Source organism: Vidua macroura, chromosome 1 (genome assembly GCF_024509145.1).
Source record: "Vidua macroura isolate BioBank_ID:100142 chromosome 1, ASM2450914v1, whole genome shotgun sequence".
Lineage (NCBI taxonomy): Eukaryota > Metazoa > Chordata > Aves > Passeriformes > Viduidae > Vidua > Vidua macroura.
This window is the reverse complement of record NC_071571.1, coordinates 63,127,872-63,147,854: the sequence shown is the minus strand read 5'-3', so window position 1 is coordinate 63,147,854 and position 19,983 is coordinate 63,127,872. Positions and strand designations below refer to the sequence as shown.

Genomic DNA, 19,983 nt, shown 5'->3' with positions numbered 1-19,983 from the left:
AAAGTTGCTACTAGCATTGTATTTTGAGGAAATTAACGATGAAAAGTAAAAATAATAATAAAGAAAACGCGTTGTGCCCAGAAGAGGATTGAATAGCTCATCACCCATTTGGATCAGATACATCAGGATCGCAAGCGCTTTAACTGGATAGGTATTGCTGGAATTGCTATTTTCCAATTAAAACGAAGGGGAGACTCCAAGGCCCCGGGAATCCGCGCGTTCAGTGGCGAAGCGACGGCGCCGCGCCCTCGGCGCTGTTGTGGCCTCCGCCGGCCGCCGTCCTGGCGCCGCTGCGCGCGCGAGGCTTCGGGGCGGGGCGCGATGGCGGAGCCCGGGTGCGGCGCGGGTGAGTGTCGGGGTCGGGCTGGGCTCTGGCTCCCTTGTCTTCCCTCCCCTCCCCTCCCCTCCCCTCCTTTCTCGTCCCGTCCTTCCCTCCCCTGCCTAGCTCTGACGGTCTGGCCGAGTTCCCCTTCTGCCCGCGCGACGCTCCCGTCCGCTGTGGGGCCTTCCAGGGCTCCGCGTTAAATTCGGGAGAGGAGACGAACGTCCTGGCGGGAATCTCTGGAGGGGTCGGCGGCGGGGATGCAGCTCGGGGATGGGGTACTCTCAGCGGGCTGGAGGCCGGGTAGGGGGGCCGAGCCCAGCCGGGCTCCAGGATGTGCGTGGTCCGGGCGGCGGCCGGGCTGCCCTTCGCCCGTGGGCCGTACTTGTGTGTGTGTTGATATACATCTGTGTTGTTTAAGTATTTATGTATACGAGGAGAGACTGCTGGAACTGGGTCTGTTTAGTCTGGAAAATACCGAGAGGGGGTCTCATTTATGCTTATAAATGTCTCAGAGGCGATGCCAGACTCTTCAGGTGCCCAGTGACAGGACGAGGCGCAGTGGCCATAAACTAAAACGCAGGAAGTTTCACTTTAACAGGAAGAAGAACTTTACATTGAGGGTGGCAGAGCACTGGGACAAACTGCCCAGGGAGGTTGTGGCGTCTCCCTCTCCTGACACGTTCAAAACCCACGTGGGCACCTGTCCTTGTAAGCTGCTCCAGGTGGCCCTGCCGTGGCAGGGCTGGATGATCGCTGGCGGTCTCTTCCAACGCCAGCAATTCCATCGTTCTGTGATATGTACATGTATATAGACACACACATATAAAGCTATGCTATGCTTTAAACTCGATCTCACTGTGTATTAACGCTGCCAGTTTTCTTCTGCTCTTTGTGAGGCCGGGGATAAAATCCCGCGGCTTTACCGGAGACACCTGTTGGTAAATAGTTGAAAAGGGTGGTCATCTTCCACCTGGGTGGAAGTTCTCTGTTGGTACGTGTGAGGAGATTGAGCGGGGGTGACCAAACCAGACTGGCACAAGGGACGTTTTGTGTGTGACAAGATGTTAAAACAACTCTAGTTTTTTATTTGCTTACTAATATTTTTTAAAGAAAAATGTAGAGTTCTGTAGGTGCAGCTGGGCTGTATGAGAAGAATACATTAACTTCTAATTTTGTTACTGCTTCTTATTTCAGTCCATCTACCAGAATAGCTTCAGGAATTTGTCTTTATTTTTTTTTTATCATATGAAGGAGATCTCATGCATGCATATGGAACTAGTGCAGATATCAAGTAATCTGTTTTAAAATAACTTCACAGTGTTTTAATTTAAAAAAAATTGTGAATGACTTGAACTAAAATTTACTGTTACTCTTTCTCCCTTCTTTCATTCAAAATTTTAAACTGATTGAAGACAGAATCTTGAGGAAGTCTGAGATAACTTAAATACGTCTGATTTTGACAAAAAAAAAGACTATAGAAGAAGGACAAAAAGAACAGTGCCCTTGCTCAGGAGACAGGGAAAACGTGGGAACTCTTCCACCTTGCCAGCCAGCCAGTGTGTGTACCCAGTCCACATGAGGTCAAACTGAGCAAGGAATGTATTTCTGCAAAGGGAGGATGAGTGCTTGTTGGGCAATAACATAAATTTATGGCTTTCTGTCTGCTAGTTCTGCTTGTTCATGCCATGTCTTTTTTCCTTTTCCTCCTCCTTACCCCCCCCACCCCCCAGGTTTACTGTCCAAAAGGATTTAGACTTTTCTTAAAAAGGTAGGAATTTTAATTTGGCTGTGTTCTTTCTTCCATGGGTTACTAAAATAAGTTAAACTTACTTGTTTTTCCAGCTGCTCCATTATATTGGATATTTTTCTGCAAGAGAGAAAAAAATGACAAATTTAAACTTTTTATTCCCTTCCACATATTGATTTAATAACTTTATTTGTACATATTCTCAGTGATATAAGTTAGTGTAAGAGATGTCACCTTTCCCTCATTTTCTTTATTGCTAGACTTTTCACAAATGTTTATTTTTGTTTTTTGCTGCATTACTGTATAGATCCTATTTTGTTTTTTTTTTTCCTAGAAGAATGCTAATTGCCTAAGTAACTTGGGCAGATGCATCCTCTTTGTGACATCATTCTGTTCCTTTTTCAGTTAAATGCAGATATGTGATGGTTCAGCTTACATGACGCTTTATTTTGAAGTATATTTTGCAAGATGGACTGAAGTACACATGCTGGGAAACTTTTAACTTCTTATGTACTTCAATAATTCATTTGCAACATCTGGAAGTGTTTTTATGCCAGCAGCAAATCTTTGGTTACTGAAGTATAAGTTTAAAGACTTATAAAGCCGTGATTTTTTTTTCTTCATTGCAGTTAGGAAAGTGTTGTATTTTCCCTCTAAACTGTGAAATACCCTTGTATGATTTCCTTAGTAGGCTGTTGGTTTATGTAAAACACCTGAGTTTCCAATGGTACTTCACACTTTATTCTAATTAGGAATTAGAGCACAGTGTGGCGTGTAATTAATGCAGTAACTCTTTTTATGGACTTTTCTAGAAAACTGCTTTTTTTGATTCCTGAAAACTGATCTGGATTTTCACATCTGCTGGGAGATACATATGCATATATATTTAGTTTCTTGTGGAAAATATAATTGGTTATTAGCAAACTTTTAATATATTATTCTAGCCAGATTATAGTATATATTTTTTTGTTATTTAGGTATAGTTGTTTAACGTTCTGTACCTGACAACATAAATTTTTATTTTACTGTCCCAGTGAATGAACTAATTCAGATGAAAGGCCTGTGGTATCAGGAATTCTAGGAATAGTTTGGTTTGTTTTCAAAAGGACTGTGAAAACATATTTGGATAGTGTCCACACACAAATAAGAGAGCCAGAATGGCCCCTGGAGCAGTCTCTTGGGTTCTGTGTCTTTTGTTTTTCTTCTGTGATGTGAGTGGAAGTACATCCATCATATGACATGAGCTCACTATTTCATTATGATGCTGACGTGACTAAAAATACCTGTATCTTGAATGTGTTGTGTCAGAGGAGATGAAGGGGTTTGGAGTTAGGAGATGACAAGGTAAAGATGATTTATAAACAAGCCCTTAAGAATCTGTATGGTTTGTGACTTTCTCCCTGCCTGCGTTTGAGGTATCGGGGGAAGAGGAAATGTCTCTGGTAGTGGATTGTTTTTATGTGCTCAGTATCCCTCATAAGTGTGATACATTGCACATATGCTTAGAGATATATCTGACTTTTCTTTATGAGAAATGTGTAGTAGATACGAGGCCTTGGTTTTTTATTCAAATGCCTTCCTAATACAAATCTTCTCCCAACACTTCTTGAAGATGCCTGCTGCCTGTGAGTCAGCGCTTGAGGATATTGAAGACATTGTGTCAGCAGAAGATTTGAAGCCACACGATCGGCAGTTTGTGAGAAGGAATGTTTTTCCCAAAGTGCGAAAACGCAACTCCCAGAAAAACATTCAGACAGATGATGAGCCCCCAAGTGACAGGTAAAGTCTTATATTGACCCTGTGTTGGTGCTTTTCTTGTATCTTGTATGTGCTTGTCAGATTTTAAAAATAAAGTGGAGGTTTGTGTTATATCTTAATGTAAAATCTGTGTACAAGATAAAAATGGGTAAAATAGTCTGTATAGAATGTAGAGAGAATAAATAATAAATCCTAAGCAAGTTCCTTTTCCTAGACAGATTTTCTGTAGAAATCAGTTATCGCTGAGATGTTGATGAATGGAATAATCAGTCTGGAAAAATGTTTTCTGTTATGCTTTTATGTGTAAAGGATTTCTGAAAAAGTGTCTGTTTAATCTTACTTACCTAAATACAATGTGAGCTCTTCAAAATGCAGTTCTGGAGTAGCCTTTTGACTTCTGAAATGAATAATAGGAACAAAATCCTGAGAGGTGCAAAAGGGTTGGGGTTGGAAGGTCCTCTTTTCCAAACCTACTGGTTGAGCACTGCCACAAAGAACCAGTTGGCAGGACTCTGACTAGGTAGATTTTTTTCCATCAAAGAGATGGAGATTCTGCAGTCTCCCTGAGTAACCTGTGCCAGTTCTTGGTCATTCTTAGAATGAAAAAGGTGTTTCCTGATGCTTAGAGGGGACCTCCCATGTTTCATTTGTGCCTGTTGCCTCTGGTGCTGTCACTGGATACCACTGAAAAAAAAGGAGGCTCTGCCTTCTTTGCACTCTCCCTTCAGGTATTTATATACTTTGATGAGATCATCCTGAGCCTTCTCCAGGCAGAACAGTTCCCAGCACTCTGAGCAGTTTCTGTTATGAGGCATGTTCCAGTCCCTTCATGATCTTCATGGCCCTTTGTTGGACTGTCTCCAGTACATCTCTGTCTCTGTTGTGGGTGCATCCTGTCAGGGCCCAGGGACTTGTGTATGCTCAGTGTGCTGAACCAGCACACTGACCCAGTCTCCTTTCATGAAGGGTACATCATCCTTGCTTCAGTCTTTAAGCCTGTTTTCTGCATCCTGGGATTTGCAAAGGCTGTACTTCTTGTGTGTACATCCTGCAAGTGACATGGTAAAATTTCTTTTGAACTTGCTGTTTTATTTCAGTGGAAATAGTATGCAGTAAGCATGAAATGTGTCTTGGCATTTTTCCTACTTATGATTTTCCATAAGAACATTCTGCTGCAGTGGAATTGATTAGAGTATAGGTCAACTCAGTTATTGATTATAGTTTCTACTGCAGGTCTGAGATCTGGGTTTTTTTGGTTGTTGTTGGTTTTTTTTTTTTTTGTGTTTTTTTTTTTTTTTAAACATTAGTTTCAGGTTGGTGGATAAAATTTCCCTAGATGAGAAAAATGAAAATAAATTGTGTATGGAAATTTAATTTCCTCTGGAGAAATAAAATTTTGGGTTTTCACTGGTGTTCAAAAGAAATTTTATTAGTATAACAATACATTTTTATCTGCATGCCCCTAAAAGTGCATTGGCCCCAGTCTGGCAGGAATGTATGGGCAGCTGAGCTGGTGCTCTTAGATACTTCACACAAGTAGTTCATGCCCCAAAGCGTTCAGGTACTAGATATTCTCTAGCAGGCTGTGTTTTAGTGTTTTGTACCCAAGAAAGCACATGAACATGTGTTGTTTAGACAGCAGGAAGTCTAAATACCCTGTGTTTGCAGTTAATGATCATTAATGTTCCATCAACAAATTTCTATTTTTAGTTAGGGGAAGTGTCTGTTAAAAAAGAACTGTGGAGGGGGAGGGGGAAAAAAAAAAGCTGTAGGCAGGGCGCAGTGTTGTGTTCCAGGATGTGTGTTATTCTTGTACTGGCATCTTTAGCTCATTGGCAGTTATCCCAGGAATTTCAATGAGAGCTTCTTACAGAACTTTTTGTTGCTTTTTGGAGCCTTGTATGTGCTAGCTCCACACTGCATGTCTGCCATGCTGCTTCTGTAACCCGGAAAGGTTGGGATGGGAGCTTTCCGCTGTTTGTGTGGCTGGTGGCCATCAAGTTAGTTTATAGAGCTGGCTTGTGTGGAGGGAGCTACAGTCAGTGCATGCCGTAATAGCAAAAGGTTGCAATTTGTTGGCTGGTGGCCTAATTTCAGTGGTGTCACTTGAAGGTTACTTGTTACATGATACGATAATTTTGAGAACTTTGGGGAATTTTAAGTTTGTTTTTTTTTTTTTTTTACAATGTTTACGTGTTTTATTGGGGTTTTTGTTGTTCCTTTAACGTAACTGCAATGTCCTGGTTCTGTTATTATCCTATAGCTCCTGCACCTTCTCCATGCTGAAACTCTTTTCTATCTCTTTTCTTGCTAGTTGTGGTGGATTGACTCTACCACAAGGGAGAGAACTGGAAGAGTAAAAGTGAGAAAACTTGTGGGTTGAGATGAAGACAGATAAAGTGAAGGAAGGAGCGGGGAAAAGCCCCAAGTGATGCAAAAGCAGCCATTCACCACCTCCCACAAGCAGACTGGTACCCAACCAGTCTCAGAACAGTGGTTATTTTGGAAAGACCAAACACACAGCTTTTATTGCTGAACATGATGTCATCTGGAATGAATTATCCTGTTGGTCAGCTATTCTGCTCATGTTCCTCCCAACCTGTTGTCCATCTGCAGCCTGCTGGTGGTGGGATGGAGCACAGTGGGAAACAAGCAAACACTGTTCAGTGGCAGCTGAAACACCTGTGTTTTAACACTGTTCCAGTCACAAACACAAAACACAGCCCCATGGTGGTTTATGTTACTCTGCCCCAGCAAGGCCTAATACCCGCTACACTAAAATCACATAATTACTGTTTTTCCTCAGCTGTTTTGTAGTTGTTACTGTTTGCATTGCTTATTTTATGTTTAAAGAATTACAGTTCATTCAGTCAGTTCAGTGGACTTAAAGGGGAAGCCTGTTCATCATTTTACTTGCATTTCTCATTCGTTTTTACTTGACAGCATTATTCCTGGTGTTCAGAAAATCTGGATTCGTACATGGGGATGTTCTCACAATAATTCGGATGGTGAATACATGGCTGGACAGCTGGCTGCATATGGATACAAAATTACAGGTAACAGTATGAGTGAGCCCTGTAATTCAGTTTTTCTGGGTTGAATGTTCGGAGCTGTCAAACTGTGATCAAATGTTTTCAGTCTTAATTATGCTTTTAAAAATCCCCCTCTGATCCCTTTCTGATCTGAAGGTGAAGAGGTAAAGTGTTTTCTGGGCATTAAGCAGAATGATTACAGGATGAGTGCTTTCAGAATGGTCGGATTTTCTTGACAGGGCAGACATCAGATAGATGTAATTCGGTGCCTTTTTTGGACATTTCACTTGCTAAACTGAATTGAAAAGTTTTCATAAGAGTGGACAGGAAATATATTAATTCTTGTTTTTTAATTGTAATTGGTGGAACCCAAGGGGAAGTGGGAGAGAGGCAGTGTTTTCACTTGATGATATGTGTGTTTGCATTGGAGCAGGGGTGGTCTACTTCAGGTAAGTGATCTTTTGTTTCAGGAGGGATGATCAGTATGGTGGAGGTTGGAAACTATGAGGTACAATCCTGTATCATCCCAGGAGCTGAGAATGCTATTTCTCCTTCCCTTCCAAGTACTTTCAAGTCCTCCCCATCATCTTGTTCTGCCTCCCCAAGCCTAAAAATATCCTCAAACTTGTGGTTATGCTGACCACATTTCATCTTCTTAATGCAAAATATGCTGACAAAAAAGTTAAAAAGTTGGATTAATACCATGTTGCAATATACAAGTATTATCTGAATACTTTTGTATAGCTTTTGACTAGTCAAAATAGAAACTTAAGTTTTATTAATTAATTCAAGTTCAGGTGTGTCTTGCACCTAAACTTGTACACTGAAAGACTACAAAGTTGTCTGTCCTGACGTTTTTCTAAAAACAATCCTGATTTCACAGAATGGCTGTTTCTTTTCTTGAATGTGTCATGATACCATTAAACAGTTGCATCTCATTTTCCTTTATTGCTGTTGATCTTTCTTACATAGAAATAAGACACTAAATTATTAAAGTGCTGAACTACTTTAGGGAACCCAGTTGATTATTAAATTAGTAGGTATGGAGTAGGTATGCTCTTTCCACAGACGAATGGAGTGCTGATCCAAAACCCCTTATTTGTGGCAGCTGTTTGTATAAGATGGCAAATATGTTTTCATTATGGCTTTCTTAAATTTAATTATTCTTTACCTCTACCATTGTTCTAATGCATATTGCAGAAACTGCTTTTGGCTTGTCAAGATTCAGATGGCTGTTCTGGTCTTCTGGAATTTTTCTGAAAGAGATGTAGGGAAGATGGGAGTGCAGTGAAGGAAGGAACTATGTTATATTTTTGATACCTTATCTTTTTAGAAAACTAACTGTTTATAAGATTAGAATAGAAATAAGTCTACATCTAGAATCTGAAACTGAGAACTAAAAACCTAATAAAAGTTGCAGTTGCTGGGAGAGGAGTCCGAGAGTCATTTTGGTATTTGTACATGAAATTGACTGCTAGTTTCTAGTCATTATTAAATCTAAGTCTTGATTTAGTTTATGTTAATGTATGTACATACATTAAATGGAACAAACAAAAAAGCCTCGATGCTAGGTGATAAGCAGAAATTATGCAGTGTAGTTTCTTCTTTTTGAAATAAAGTAATTCTTGTCAGTCTATTCTTAAAAAGGCATGTTTGGCTTTTTCTATATTTAGTCATCTGGCAAGTTCAGATAGGATACCAAATAGGGATTTAATCTTTTTGTCCTGTACAGTGAAGCAGCTACTCAGTAATAGTAACTGTTGCTTAAATGATCCAAATGTCAAACATTTCTTGAAATTAATATTGTTTATGGTATGCAAAAAAATAATAAGAAAATATTTTATAAGAGCTATTTTGTAAATCAATCCTTGTGTTGCTAGAATTTGTTAGTTTTACGTAAAAATGTTATAATCTTGGGGAAAATATAGAAATACTCACTAAGATGAAAGATTGTCCGTTGTCACAGTGTCTTGGACAGCTATTACTTAAAAGTGTTTGGATTAACTTATTTCCTACATGTTCTAAGCTTTTGAGACAAATAAGATGCTGAAATAAAGTTCTGGCTTTAGAAAATAAGATGTGAGCTTTACTTACAGTTTTTGCTCCATTATGAGGGACTCAAGCACTGTTTCTAGTGTCTTCTGTCTAATTGCAAGATTGGAAAAAAACATAGAAGGAAGAAAAGCAGCATCAGACACATTCCTGTTGCTAACTGGAAGTTGTAACAATACAACCTGCCTTGCAAGTTGACTTATCTGAAACTGAACATGGATATAATGTCCTCCTTGCTTTTCATGTGTTTCAAAAATATTCTTTCTGTACAAGCACCCTTTGTTGCTTCCAGGAGTGTCTATATCCAAAGATGAAAACTGAGGGCTGTACTTCTCACAGCAAAGATTGCCTCTGTCTGGGGAGAGACCATAGTGTGAATCAGCAATATACAGATACGGCAATAACAGCAATGGTGATTAAAAGTCAGGGACTGCATCAGCTTAAAAATAGGCAAAGGGAAACCAACAGAAGAGCTGAACCTGTTTTTGTATCTGCTTTTACAGTGTGAAGGTGGGCAGCATTCTGAACAAATTGCATACCATCCTCTGGGAACACAAAGCTCCTTTATAAGCCTGAGCCACACAGAAATGTGTGGACCAGCTGCTATCAGTGTAGAGCTGTACCATGGGTAGTTGTTCATATTCTGAAAATGGTGTAGCTGATGGTTGCTTTACTGGTTCTAAAACTGGTTTTGGTTTCTTGGCAGCATGACTTACTGTGTAGTTTAGACATGCCTGCAGACCTGCTGGAGTGCTCCCTGTGAGATACGCCCTGGAGGAAGAAACTCTCATGGTACAGACTGCCTGTAATGCCTGCTGTGAAAAACAGGAAGTGGGCGAGCTGGGAGCTTTCAAATATTGTGAGCAAGATTTTTGTTTGGAAGGGACCTTAAGTATGTTTGCCATGTAGCTCGTTTTCTCTCTGAAAAATGGAACTGCTCATGTGTAGTCAGACACAGAATGCTTTCACTTCTCAAGTGGGTAGTTCTATTCCCATATGTTGACATCTATATGTTTCTAGTTTTGTGGAATTAATGGGTTTTGGCCCAGCTTTGAATGCATTTTGGTGGATCAAGACATTAAGTATGCTTGTTATTTCGTACAGATTGTTTCTGGCTCAGGGCTGTTCAGGTACAAAGCATTCCCTCCTCAGCCACTGTAAAACATGCTGGAGTAGGAAAGGCATTGCTAATAACTTAGAAATATCAGAAAAATGAACACCAACTTTTTCTTTGATGAAGATGAAGCAAAAACTTATTAAACATTCAGTGAGGCTAAACCAGTCACAGTTTATCTGCACTACACTTTTGTGGATTTTAGAAATGAATGCTAGCACAGAAGATACTCCTCTAACATGGGATTCTGCAAACAAGAATTGTTTCTGCTAAGTCAGTGGGCTTGGCTTTGATGTAGCACTTAGAAACTGGGTTATGTTACAGACCTTTAGCTTTACTTGTGCGGTTTTAGACTGATCTGAAATTAGTTCAGGCATCCTATTCACTGTCTCAGAGATTTCTTCTGTAAGTGTGTTGGATGGAAAGTTGCTGTGTAGAGTTCACTCCATTTAGTTGGCAAGACTTGTACCAGTGAGACTTGCCAATTCTTACTGAATCTTACTGTTTATAGTCCAAGTTATATGTCTTACACCTCTGTAACTCCCTGTACAGAGAATTTATGTATTTCTCTAAAGCAAATATCAAATTATATTTTGCAATCCTGTTAAAGCAATTATCTGGGGTTTTTTGCCTCTTCTACTTGTTAATTTTCTAAACACTTGTCAGTTTTGCTTACCAGTGGCTATAACTGAGGTATGATTAAGATTCTCCATCTGCTTAAGCAACACATTTGTGTAGAAGAAAGAAGGAAGAAGACAAGGAAGACAGTGATCTCCTTAAGACCTCATATTGAAAAGAAGACAGATGTAAAAGGAAAGAGTCTGCTGTTGAAAAGCAGATGAGGTGCTGCAATCTAAAATGGACTTCAGCGTTCAAAGGCATTGTCTCGTGTTCATTGTGTTGCATAAACCATGCTTGTGTAGACTTTGGCCATCCCCATACAGGTGCAGCAAAGCATGCTGCAGCATGAATTTTATTAATCCAAGTGCAAAATAAAGATAATTACTAAGACTGTACAGGTATTGATTCCTGGGCTGTGAATCACTTCAGTATCTGGTCCTTTGTTTCAAGTGTTATCTTAAAAGTACTTTTGTACTACACAATAAAATTTTAATACTAGATTTTGATTTATTTTATTGTTTTAAAGTAGAGATCTCTTTAATATGTTAAAATAAGCTCTCTGCAGCCTGCATAGTGGTTGATGAAGTATTTTGACAAAGATCTCTGCTGGTTTCCCTTGTATGCTTTTAGTTGCTCAGAATCAGCAGTATCCACCCTGCTGATAATGCTCATCTGTTCCTTCCTAAGTATCATGTAAAATGGTAGTGACTACAGTGTAATTTTTGGGGTGAGCCATCCTCATTGTGATGTATGTTTAGTATTCTTTATGAAGCTAAAAGACAAATCTTTATTAGCTACTCATGAAGTGTCTTATAGTCAGAGAATTCAAGGTTAGTCCTTGTGTTTGGATTTGTACTTTTCAAATGGTTGTGAGTGCAGTTCCAATTTAGGAAAATAAGATAATTTACAATCCTTTCTCGAGGGGCAGGGTATGCATGGTGTGTGCTTATATATGCAAAATGCCCCACACTACTTTTCTGTTGATGAGAAGTGTTTCTGTTTTCTCTACAACACTGCAGTCATGAAACTGTCTCTGAAGCAGCTGAGTAATGGAGAAAAGTGAACAGAGATTTAAATTCTGGTATTTTGTACTCTCACTGAAGAATTTTCCCATTGTCTGTAACTTGTAGAGTCACAGGCCTGTATGATTTTTGCATTGCTTGATAACCTTACCAGCATACCTGTTCTGCCACAGATTTCTCTTTCAGATTCAAGCTGACTCCTATTTCTGGATGTAAAAGCTTTTGGATGTTGATACTGAGCGAGGCAGTAAAGTAACTTATTTCTGTACCTGATGTTGTGAGATAATTGCCTTACAGTTTCAGTGATGCATATTCCTGCTGTTAGAAGATTGGAGTTGCTGCTTTTCATGAGTTTGTTTTGTGTGCTGATTCTTGGTGCTCAGGCTTGAAATGTGTGTTCTGACATGCAGTTAATATGGGAATACTTGAGATGTGGGTGTGAAGGTTTTCTTCTTTTTAACATATGAAACTTTTATGGTGATATGGTTAGAAGGATGAGGAGAGAGGGTGACATGGGACATAGCGGGAAAGAAAACAGGTGAGACTCATGGGATGTAGCAGATGGAGTTGCACAACTGTAGATCAAGATTTCACCATTCTTTGGAAGGAATAGATATTCCCAGAGCATTCAGAGTGTCCTATAAGCCAGTGAGGGGGACAATGAGTCTGGTTATTGTTGGGATGGTTTCTTGCAGTGTAGAGTTCATACAGCATCATGCTGTGACTCATCTGCAGTACTGCATGTTCTCTAAGTGTCTGTAAACTAACGTATAATTGTGGTTTTGGCGACTGTGTATTACTGCTCCAGTGTTCCCTGTAAAACTTCCTAACCCGTGTGTGGCTAGACTTCTGTTACTTATCACTTGTGACTTGTGGCACAGCGCAAGATATATGACCTCTTTGCGGTGAGTTTTTCCTACCTTGGCTTCCTCAGGATCAACTTCTTATTCCTGTTGGGCAATTTTCTGTTAAGTGGGGAGTCCAGCTTTGAGGATGTTGTCTCTGTTACAGGATAGAACTCTTGAGTTCTCAGACTGGGTGATGTGTTCCCTGTTTATGGGGGAACTAGGTAAGAACTAGAATCTGTTTTCTTCTCATAATGGTATCACTGCCATTAGTGCTTGATGTGACAAGTGTGTACTGTCTTTCTTTGTCCTCTTTAAAATTGTCTATTCATCTGTGAGTGGCTTGTTTGTTTTTGTTTTTTTTCTTTCAGTGTTTTTATTTCACAATCATAGGACAGGCAACTGAAAGTTGGGAGCATGCTAAAGAACTTAATAAATCCGATGTTCATACTCTCTTCAGAGACGCTTGTAGAGAGCTCAGAGAGGCAAATTTAAGTTTGCAGCCATGGTTAGGCTTAATGCTAGTGACAAAGCATTGGCTGCATGCTCTGGTGTTTGTGCAATGGAGTTTGTTATGGCAATGCTGAATTTCATGTAATCCAGAAGAATGAATTTGAAAAGGATTGAACCATGAAAGATAAATTTCAACTCCTGGTAGCATTCTTCCTCCAATGTGGAATATGTCCCTATTGTAGATAGTTAAGCAATTAGCAAATGAAGCATAAATAGCAGTGATGAAGTGAGTTCAGCATAAACACCCAGATGATGAGCTTTACAGGGTGTTCTACAGAGACATTAGTTTCACATGTTTCACAGTTCTTCACGCTTAAGGAAAATGTATAGATTTATAAAAGCTAAAGGGAGGACAGACTATTTTTCTATAACCTGAAGAGATTTCTCTGAATATGTACTCTCAGAGGTAGGAGCAGAATTATATTTTGATCAGGAGCATTTGAAAAGGACATGCTTGTTACCCTGGAGGACTGGGAAATAGTGGTGGAGAGTTAATGTTCACTACAGGCTCTTGCTTCAGTTTGACTACAGTTCATTTGCTAGAAAGGATGAAGTTTAGCTGCCAGTGAGGACAGACTTCTCTGAACTTGCCATGGTTGCAGCTTTGCATCAAGATGCTTTTAATATATTTTGGGAATGCTTTTTTGTCAGTTGCAATGCGGATGCCTCTGTATGTGAATTGCTCTAAGTTACTCTGGGGAGCAAGGCAAGCCTGGCTGAGTTGCTTTCTAGCTTGTTGCTTATAAGAATTTTGAATGTAGCACAACTGAAAATGTTCTGTGTCTCCAAATACAGAATGTTAATTTGTGTTCTCCCTCTCTTAGGCCTGAGGGCATACTAAGAGAAAAGACTGCTGTGTGATTATGGAGACACAGAAATTATGGCTGGAGACAGTAGAAATGCACTAGAACAGATAATAACTCAAATTGGTTTTGGTGCTTTTCCTCATTGATGGGAGCAAATAAAGATGGGGGAAAAAAGAGAGAGAGAAAAGGACTATCAGACTGGGTGTAATTTCTTTTTCCTTCTTCATGGCTGGCTTTGGTTACATTCATGTAAGCCTGGTCGGTGATCCTGTGGCTCTTAGGTGTTAAAACAGGTCCTGTCGATGAGTGAACAAGTAATGAAACATGTAGCAATTTTTTATCTCTCGATTCCCATCCCATCCCTGGAGTGTGTCTGCTGCTGTCTTAGCTCATCTGTGCTTTTGATTTATGCCTTTTTTTTTTTTAATTAAATGATACAGCTCTGCATCTCCCCAGGCCTGCTTGGCCGTATGAGTGAGTTTGGACACTACCTTTCTGGTTTCTTTCTAAAAGAATGTTTAGACAGTGGTCACGCACACGCACAATTGGGTTAAGGTAATGTATGAAATAGTTCAGGCTTTTTTCAGCTGGAGAAGGTTTGAAAGGTGAGGCGCGCTCTGCTGTGGGGCTGGGCCGGAGCCCTGGTGCCGTGCCGGGAGCAGCCGAGAGGGGGCAGCAGGAGCTAAGGAGTGCCGCGCTGCCGCCGGCCGGGAGAGCTCCGGACCCTGTCAGCCCTGCTGGACTCAACCGCTGAATGGATGGAGGGGCCTGGAGCGTCCGGCACCTGTCAAATACAGTCATACGCATTTGAATAAACCTGCTTTGGTTTAAGTTACTTGCTGCCGTTCTGATCTTATGCCGGTTTAGTTGGCAAGTTTGCTGTTGATTATGAAGGTCTGTTTTGTATTTCTGTTTTGTCTGAGAGTTACCACTTTTTAGCTTCAGTTGTTTTGTGTTGGACTCAGTTTCCCTTTCAGAGAGTCTGTGTTAAGGAGATGAGATTCATGAGGTGTAATTGCCTAAATACACCTTTTTGAAGAACTATTCAATTTGGAAGCACTTTCTGCTTTATGTTTGCTGGTCTGGGTAGGCTGGGTTACTTTTATCTTTGAAACATCATTTGAGGAGTTTGCTGATAACGATCAACATACTGTTTTCCTTGAGGAATGATGAAAAATTTGTTTAATTTTAATAATCTTATGTACTCTGTCTTACCATGTGTATTTCACCAAGACACTAGAAACTGTAAGGACTACTGAACAAACACTACTTGTTAAAATGGATTACTACAGCATAAATAAAACTGTGAGTGTAAAGGCAGATTATTTTCAGGTTGGACATCAGTATTTAATTGTTTGGGTGCCTAACAGTTTGTTAGGGCTAGGTTTGGTAACTGTTGTCACTTACTGTGGTGCTATCCTAAGTTTCCAAAACTAGCTTTTTCATTTGTTCAGGCAAATTCTAAACAGTTTACAGGATGTGATTTAATGTGGTTTTTTGAGGGAAAATGCTACCCACTGTGAATTAACATCCTAAGCTGACTGTGGGTAAAACCTAGCTGTGTACTTAGTTTGTGTGTTTTGTGTCCTTAACTTAAGCTTTGTGGAAGTACTTAATTTTTTTTTTTTTAATTCATTCATGTTGACTGCATATCATTTTCTTGAGCTTATAGCTCTGAGTTGTATAATTTTCTTGCTTTTGCCATCTAAATATTTTAAATTTAGTTTTGTAAAATCTTTCATTCTGAATGATTTTTGAAATAGTGGAGATAAACAAGTTGTCAAAGGACAGTCTGTCCCTGGTACCTTGGGGCAGTAGAATGCCCCAGGAGGCCCTTAAGTTAGCAGGGAAGGAGCTGTGTGATAGTGAAATGATGTCTGAAGCAAAGCTGGGGCAGACTCCCATGTGACCTGTATCCTCCTTGTGGTGTTCATGGAATAACCATTCAGTCCTGCTCTTTTCTGCTATTGCTGTACTCCAAAGCCTAATTTGAAATCAAGTGAGTTATGCACAGGCTCATACTGTTTCACAGAAATGGAATAATTATTTGGTCTCAGCAATACTGGATAGATAGCAAGCCCTCTCACCCTGAGAGGAGTGGTAAGGCTGCTCTGCATCTCAGGATGTGCAGAGAAATTACTTCATTGCATCATAAAACTGTGTGTTAGAATGTTTTATATTGTCAGTACCTATTTCTGCTGTTCATAGGAAACTTTAGCCTCGTCCTGTCCAGTTTTTGTGATTTTTGTGCTGTTTTGAACCACTTGGGGAATGTGAGATAGCAGTTGTGGCCAAACAGCACCCGTGGGGACCTTAAGCTAACTGAGCTGGTGCAGTCCTTCCAACAATCATGCTTAGCCAGGGCATGATGGGCCTACAGAAATGCACATCTATCAATCTTGAATTCGCTGCTGTGAATCCTGTAGCTTTTGTGTGCTACCAGTTGGAGTTAGCAGATTAAGTGTTGGGGCTGAGGAACAGGCTATTTAAGCAGAAGACATTAGCTTTTGTCTCATCTCAAATCCCTGGCTTTGGAATTTGCTTACAGAAAGAAGCTAAGCAGGAAATTTGTCTTGGATAACTATAAATAGCCTTTGAGTTAATTGTGCCAAAACTGAATTGCTGTTGATTGGTACAAGATTGGCTTGCAGTTTAATAGAAGACAGAACACTTAAACTGCAGATTTTATAAGGCATTTTGGACCCTCAGCTTTTGTTGGCTGGATTTTAAGGATAGAAGTGTACTTGTTTGTAATTAATTCCCTAACTGATAGTTGACTTTTGAGATTCTGTTGTTTGTTCATGGGTTGCCACTTTTCTGCTTGTCTTTATCATGCTTTGAAAAATTCACTTCCCATTGGAAATGTTAATTTTCCTTTCTGAATGTAAACATATAGACCATCAGATGATGGTAAATTTGAGCATCCAGTAGTTACTTAACTAGAAGCTTGAGTCTCATAATTGGTAGTGATGGAAGGAGAATATTAAGTGAATATGGTTTGGAAGTCTTACTAGAAAACAAAAAAATTAACAAGTTCAGTTGTAAGGCAGTCACCTTTATATATTGCTGATGGTTCCAGGTATTCTTTTATAACACTAGGGTAGAATACAAAAAGCACTACCAGAGTTTTCTGTTACAGGAGAAAAATCTGATTGCTAAGGTTTTTGTTTTTTACCTTGATTTTCATAAAACCCCAAACTCCAGGAAACTAAAGAGAGGAAGAAAATTTTCTTCACAAATTCTTTTGCCATGATATTTGTGTCTTTTTGTTAAAAATGGCTTGTTGGAAAACTTACCTGTTCAGAATTGCCTTTGAGTCTGTTCATGATTTTCCAAATAAAAACACAGCAGAGCAAGAAAAACAAGTGTCTTCTTCTGTGGGTGACTGCCAGTTCTTTTACAGGTGCAGCTTTTCAGTGTTGTCAGTGGTTCCTCTCTTTACTGAGGCAGAATTACATTTAAATGGAGGGGGCTGTGAACTTTGCCTCTGCTCTTAGGTGGCTTGAGGAGGAATTGACATAGTTTTTATCAGCACCTCAGTCTGATGCTGCTCACCTGCTGCAGGCAGCCCAGCTGCCAGGTGCAGGAAGAGGGGTTTAGTTCTGGGGTGTAAACTGATGCAGAGGAGGACTGGGAGAGGAATTTTAAGTGGAACTGTTTTCCCTCATCACCTGCAGGGTGTACGTTTGTGTTCATGGCTGACAGAGCCTCCTCAGACTGCTGCATTCTGTTGAAGATCATAGGCCAAAAGGCACCTGGCATGGTGAACTCTCCTTCCCAGGCCTGGGCCATTCCTCACTTTTGTTTTAGCTGGATGTTGTAAACCTGTAGTGATGGAGAATTCATAACCTCTTTTGGATGATTAACTGCCTTTCTGGTTGAAAAGTGTATCCGAGTGTGTGACCTGTACCTTTTAGCACAGTTAAGCCTTTAGCTGCCTGTATGTTCTTTAGTGGGTATGGAGAACATCTGATTTCTTTCTTATGCATAGCAGCCTTTCACATATTTGAATGCTGTTATGCCCTCTCTCTAGGCATCTTGTGTTTAGGCTAAGTAGACCTAATTCCTAAAAGCTTCTCTCTTAGGTCGTCTTCTCTAGAGCTCTGACCTTTCTTGTTCCATTCCTCTGGACATTATCCAGTTTATTTATTTGCATCAATCTTCAAGTACATTAGTATATTTATCTAGCATGTACAATTTTGATAAATGTGGAGGAGGGAGGTTTTTTGTTGTCTTATTCAAAATACAGTTTCTGAAACCTTCCAGTTTAGGTCCCAGGATAGCTGAAAGCTTTATCAGGCTCTATTAGAGAATAACTCTGTCATAATTGACTTCATGTTTTTTATATAGAATGAGAAATACTGAAATACACTTCCATAGAAAAATACTTACAGGAAATAGTTTTGGAATAAAACTGTTGAAGATGGGGAAGTTGATGTCTTGATGCTAGCTTGTCCACTATCCTAGTCAGAATGCCTTGCTTCTCTGCTTCTGTTTTTTAATGCGTCTGAAATGAATGCTGCTAATTTACAGAGAGTCACAGTGGGGTTTTTTTTAAGAATTTGCTTTCACAGCTCATTTAGGGCCACCACTGCTGTTCTTAGTAATACTAACTCTGAATTGCTAAGCGAAGGATTGTCATCACACTTCTGTTATTTGCTTTTATTTTTTCCCCACTGTAGTTTCAAAAATACTCTGTCACCTTTTGGTGGGTTTTTTTGGGCCATTTTAGTGTAAAATCATATTAGTTGCCTGGTTTGATGCAGTGCAAATAGTTATAAGTGTCTATGCATATGCATTGAGACATTGAGAAAGAAAGAAGGCAGAGCATTACCTGGACTGAGTGGGCAAGAGATGGCTTGTCTTTCATTTAGCACTAAGGCTTCCTTGTGCTGAGTTAAATTATGTGCTTGTGAAACTAGAGCTTTTGACTTGGAATGCTTTGTTTTAGTGTTTTGTGCCGTGATAGATTTCTGCAAGTATTTTGTGCAACTTGATCTGGTAAAGAATCCATCTTGATGCCATTCATTGGGGCCTTAAAAGATCCTCCCCCCAGCCAGTGTGTTAGAAACCCTGAATTTATTGTTGTATGTAACTTGAGATGTTTCAACAGTTTTAGTCATGACAAGCAGAGAAATCTTGGCCACTTTAAAGTAAGCGAAGGTAACACATTGGAGAAACATTAGATCAGAGTTTGATGTCAGACTTGCAATAAGAACTGCACAGGAATACATTACAGTAAGAGTTCTACTAATGCTTACTTAGCTTTTCCAGATCATTTTTAGAAAGATTTTTGCAGAGGTAATAAGCTATCAAAGATATTTTTAATACCTTCTCCCTTTTGTGAGGCCAGAGTTTGGTCAGTGGGAAGAGAATTGCAGTGGTTGGTGTAGATTTGGTCTGTAAAGCTTCAGCTTTAGGTTTGTTTATATCAATTGTACGGGTCACTTTCGTGGATTCTTTGAATTTCTTTATGTGAGTGAGGATTTTACAAACTTTTATTTGTAACAGTGTCAAACTCGGTGTCACAGTAACTGCCGTACTGTGAGTGACTGCTAGATGGCGCTGTGTGACCGCGCTGGCACTGAACTAGGTGCTGAAACCTCTTCTTGAGAACCGTTTCAATTAACATTTAGGTTAAAAATGCCATTTTGTTGAATTTTATTTTCAATTTAGTAATTTAATTGATCCCACTACAAATGATCTCCTGGCTCAGGGCCTTGCTTTGTATTGCTTGAAAGTTCAGAGGAAACCCTAGCAAGTGAGGTAAAATTTTCATTTGTTTCCCACAGAAATTGTTAATAATGCAGGAGCATTGCATACATTTGGCTTGTGTAAATATGCTAGAAGATTATTCAGAAAAAATGAGATCCACTGTCAATTCAAATATGGTCACAAAGGAAATGAAGTAGTGATTAATATGAAAGTCTTTTGAGATTAGAGAGATTTGTATGTTTTTTTATTAATTGATCATCATCCATGTATGTTAATTCTAGTTTATGAACTCTTTATTTATTTTTTTTTCAGAATCTTAGCTGGGAAAGTTGAAAATAATTTAAAACTTTTTTTTCTGTCCTAAAATTGGACTTTTGGTTTCAGAGTGTGCTATATAATTGTAAGCAAGTAGTTGTTCATTCATGGAAAAGAT

At 39.6% G+C, this 19,983-nt stretch overlaps 1 protein-coding gene across 4 annotated transcripts in view; it reads left to right on the top strand.

The window, feature by feature from the left end:
- Window positions 1-299: 299 nt before the first annotated feature.
- Window positions 300-19,983, top strand: part of CDKAL1 (CDK5 regulatory subunit associated protein 1 like 1) — a 378,840-nt gene continuing 359,156 nt past the window's right edge. Inside the window, exons 1-4 of one of the 4 annotated variants that reach the window (XM_053971531.1) lie at window positions 300-346; window positions 2,056-2,093; window positions 3,685-3,851; window positions 6,774-6,886. In XM_053971531.1, coding sequence (XP_053827506.1) covers window positions 3,685-3,851; window positions 6,774-6,886 — 280 coding nt within the window. In that variant the 5' untranslated portion in view covers window positions 300-346; window positions 2,056-2,093. Of the gene's footprint in view, window positions 347-550; window positions 570-2,055; window positions 2,094-3,399; window positions 3,417-3,684; window positions 3,852-6,773; window positions 6,887-19,983 lie in introns of those variants that run through there. The other 3 variants (XM_053971541.1, XM_053971551.1, XM_053971559.1) reach the window with 3 other exon arrangements.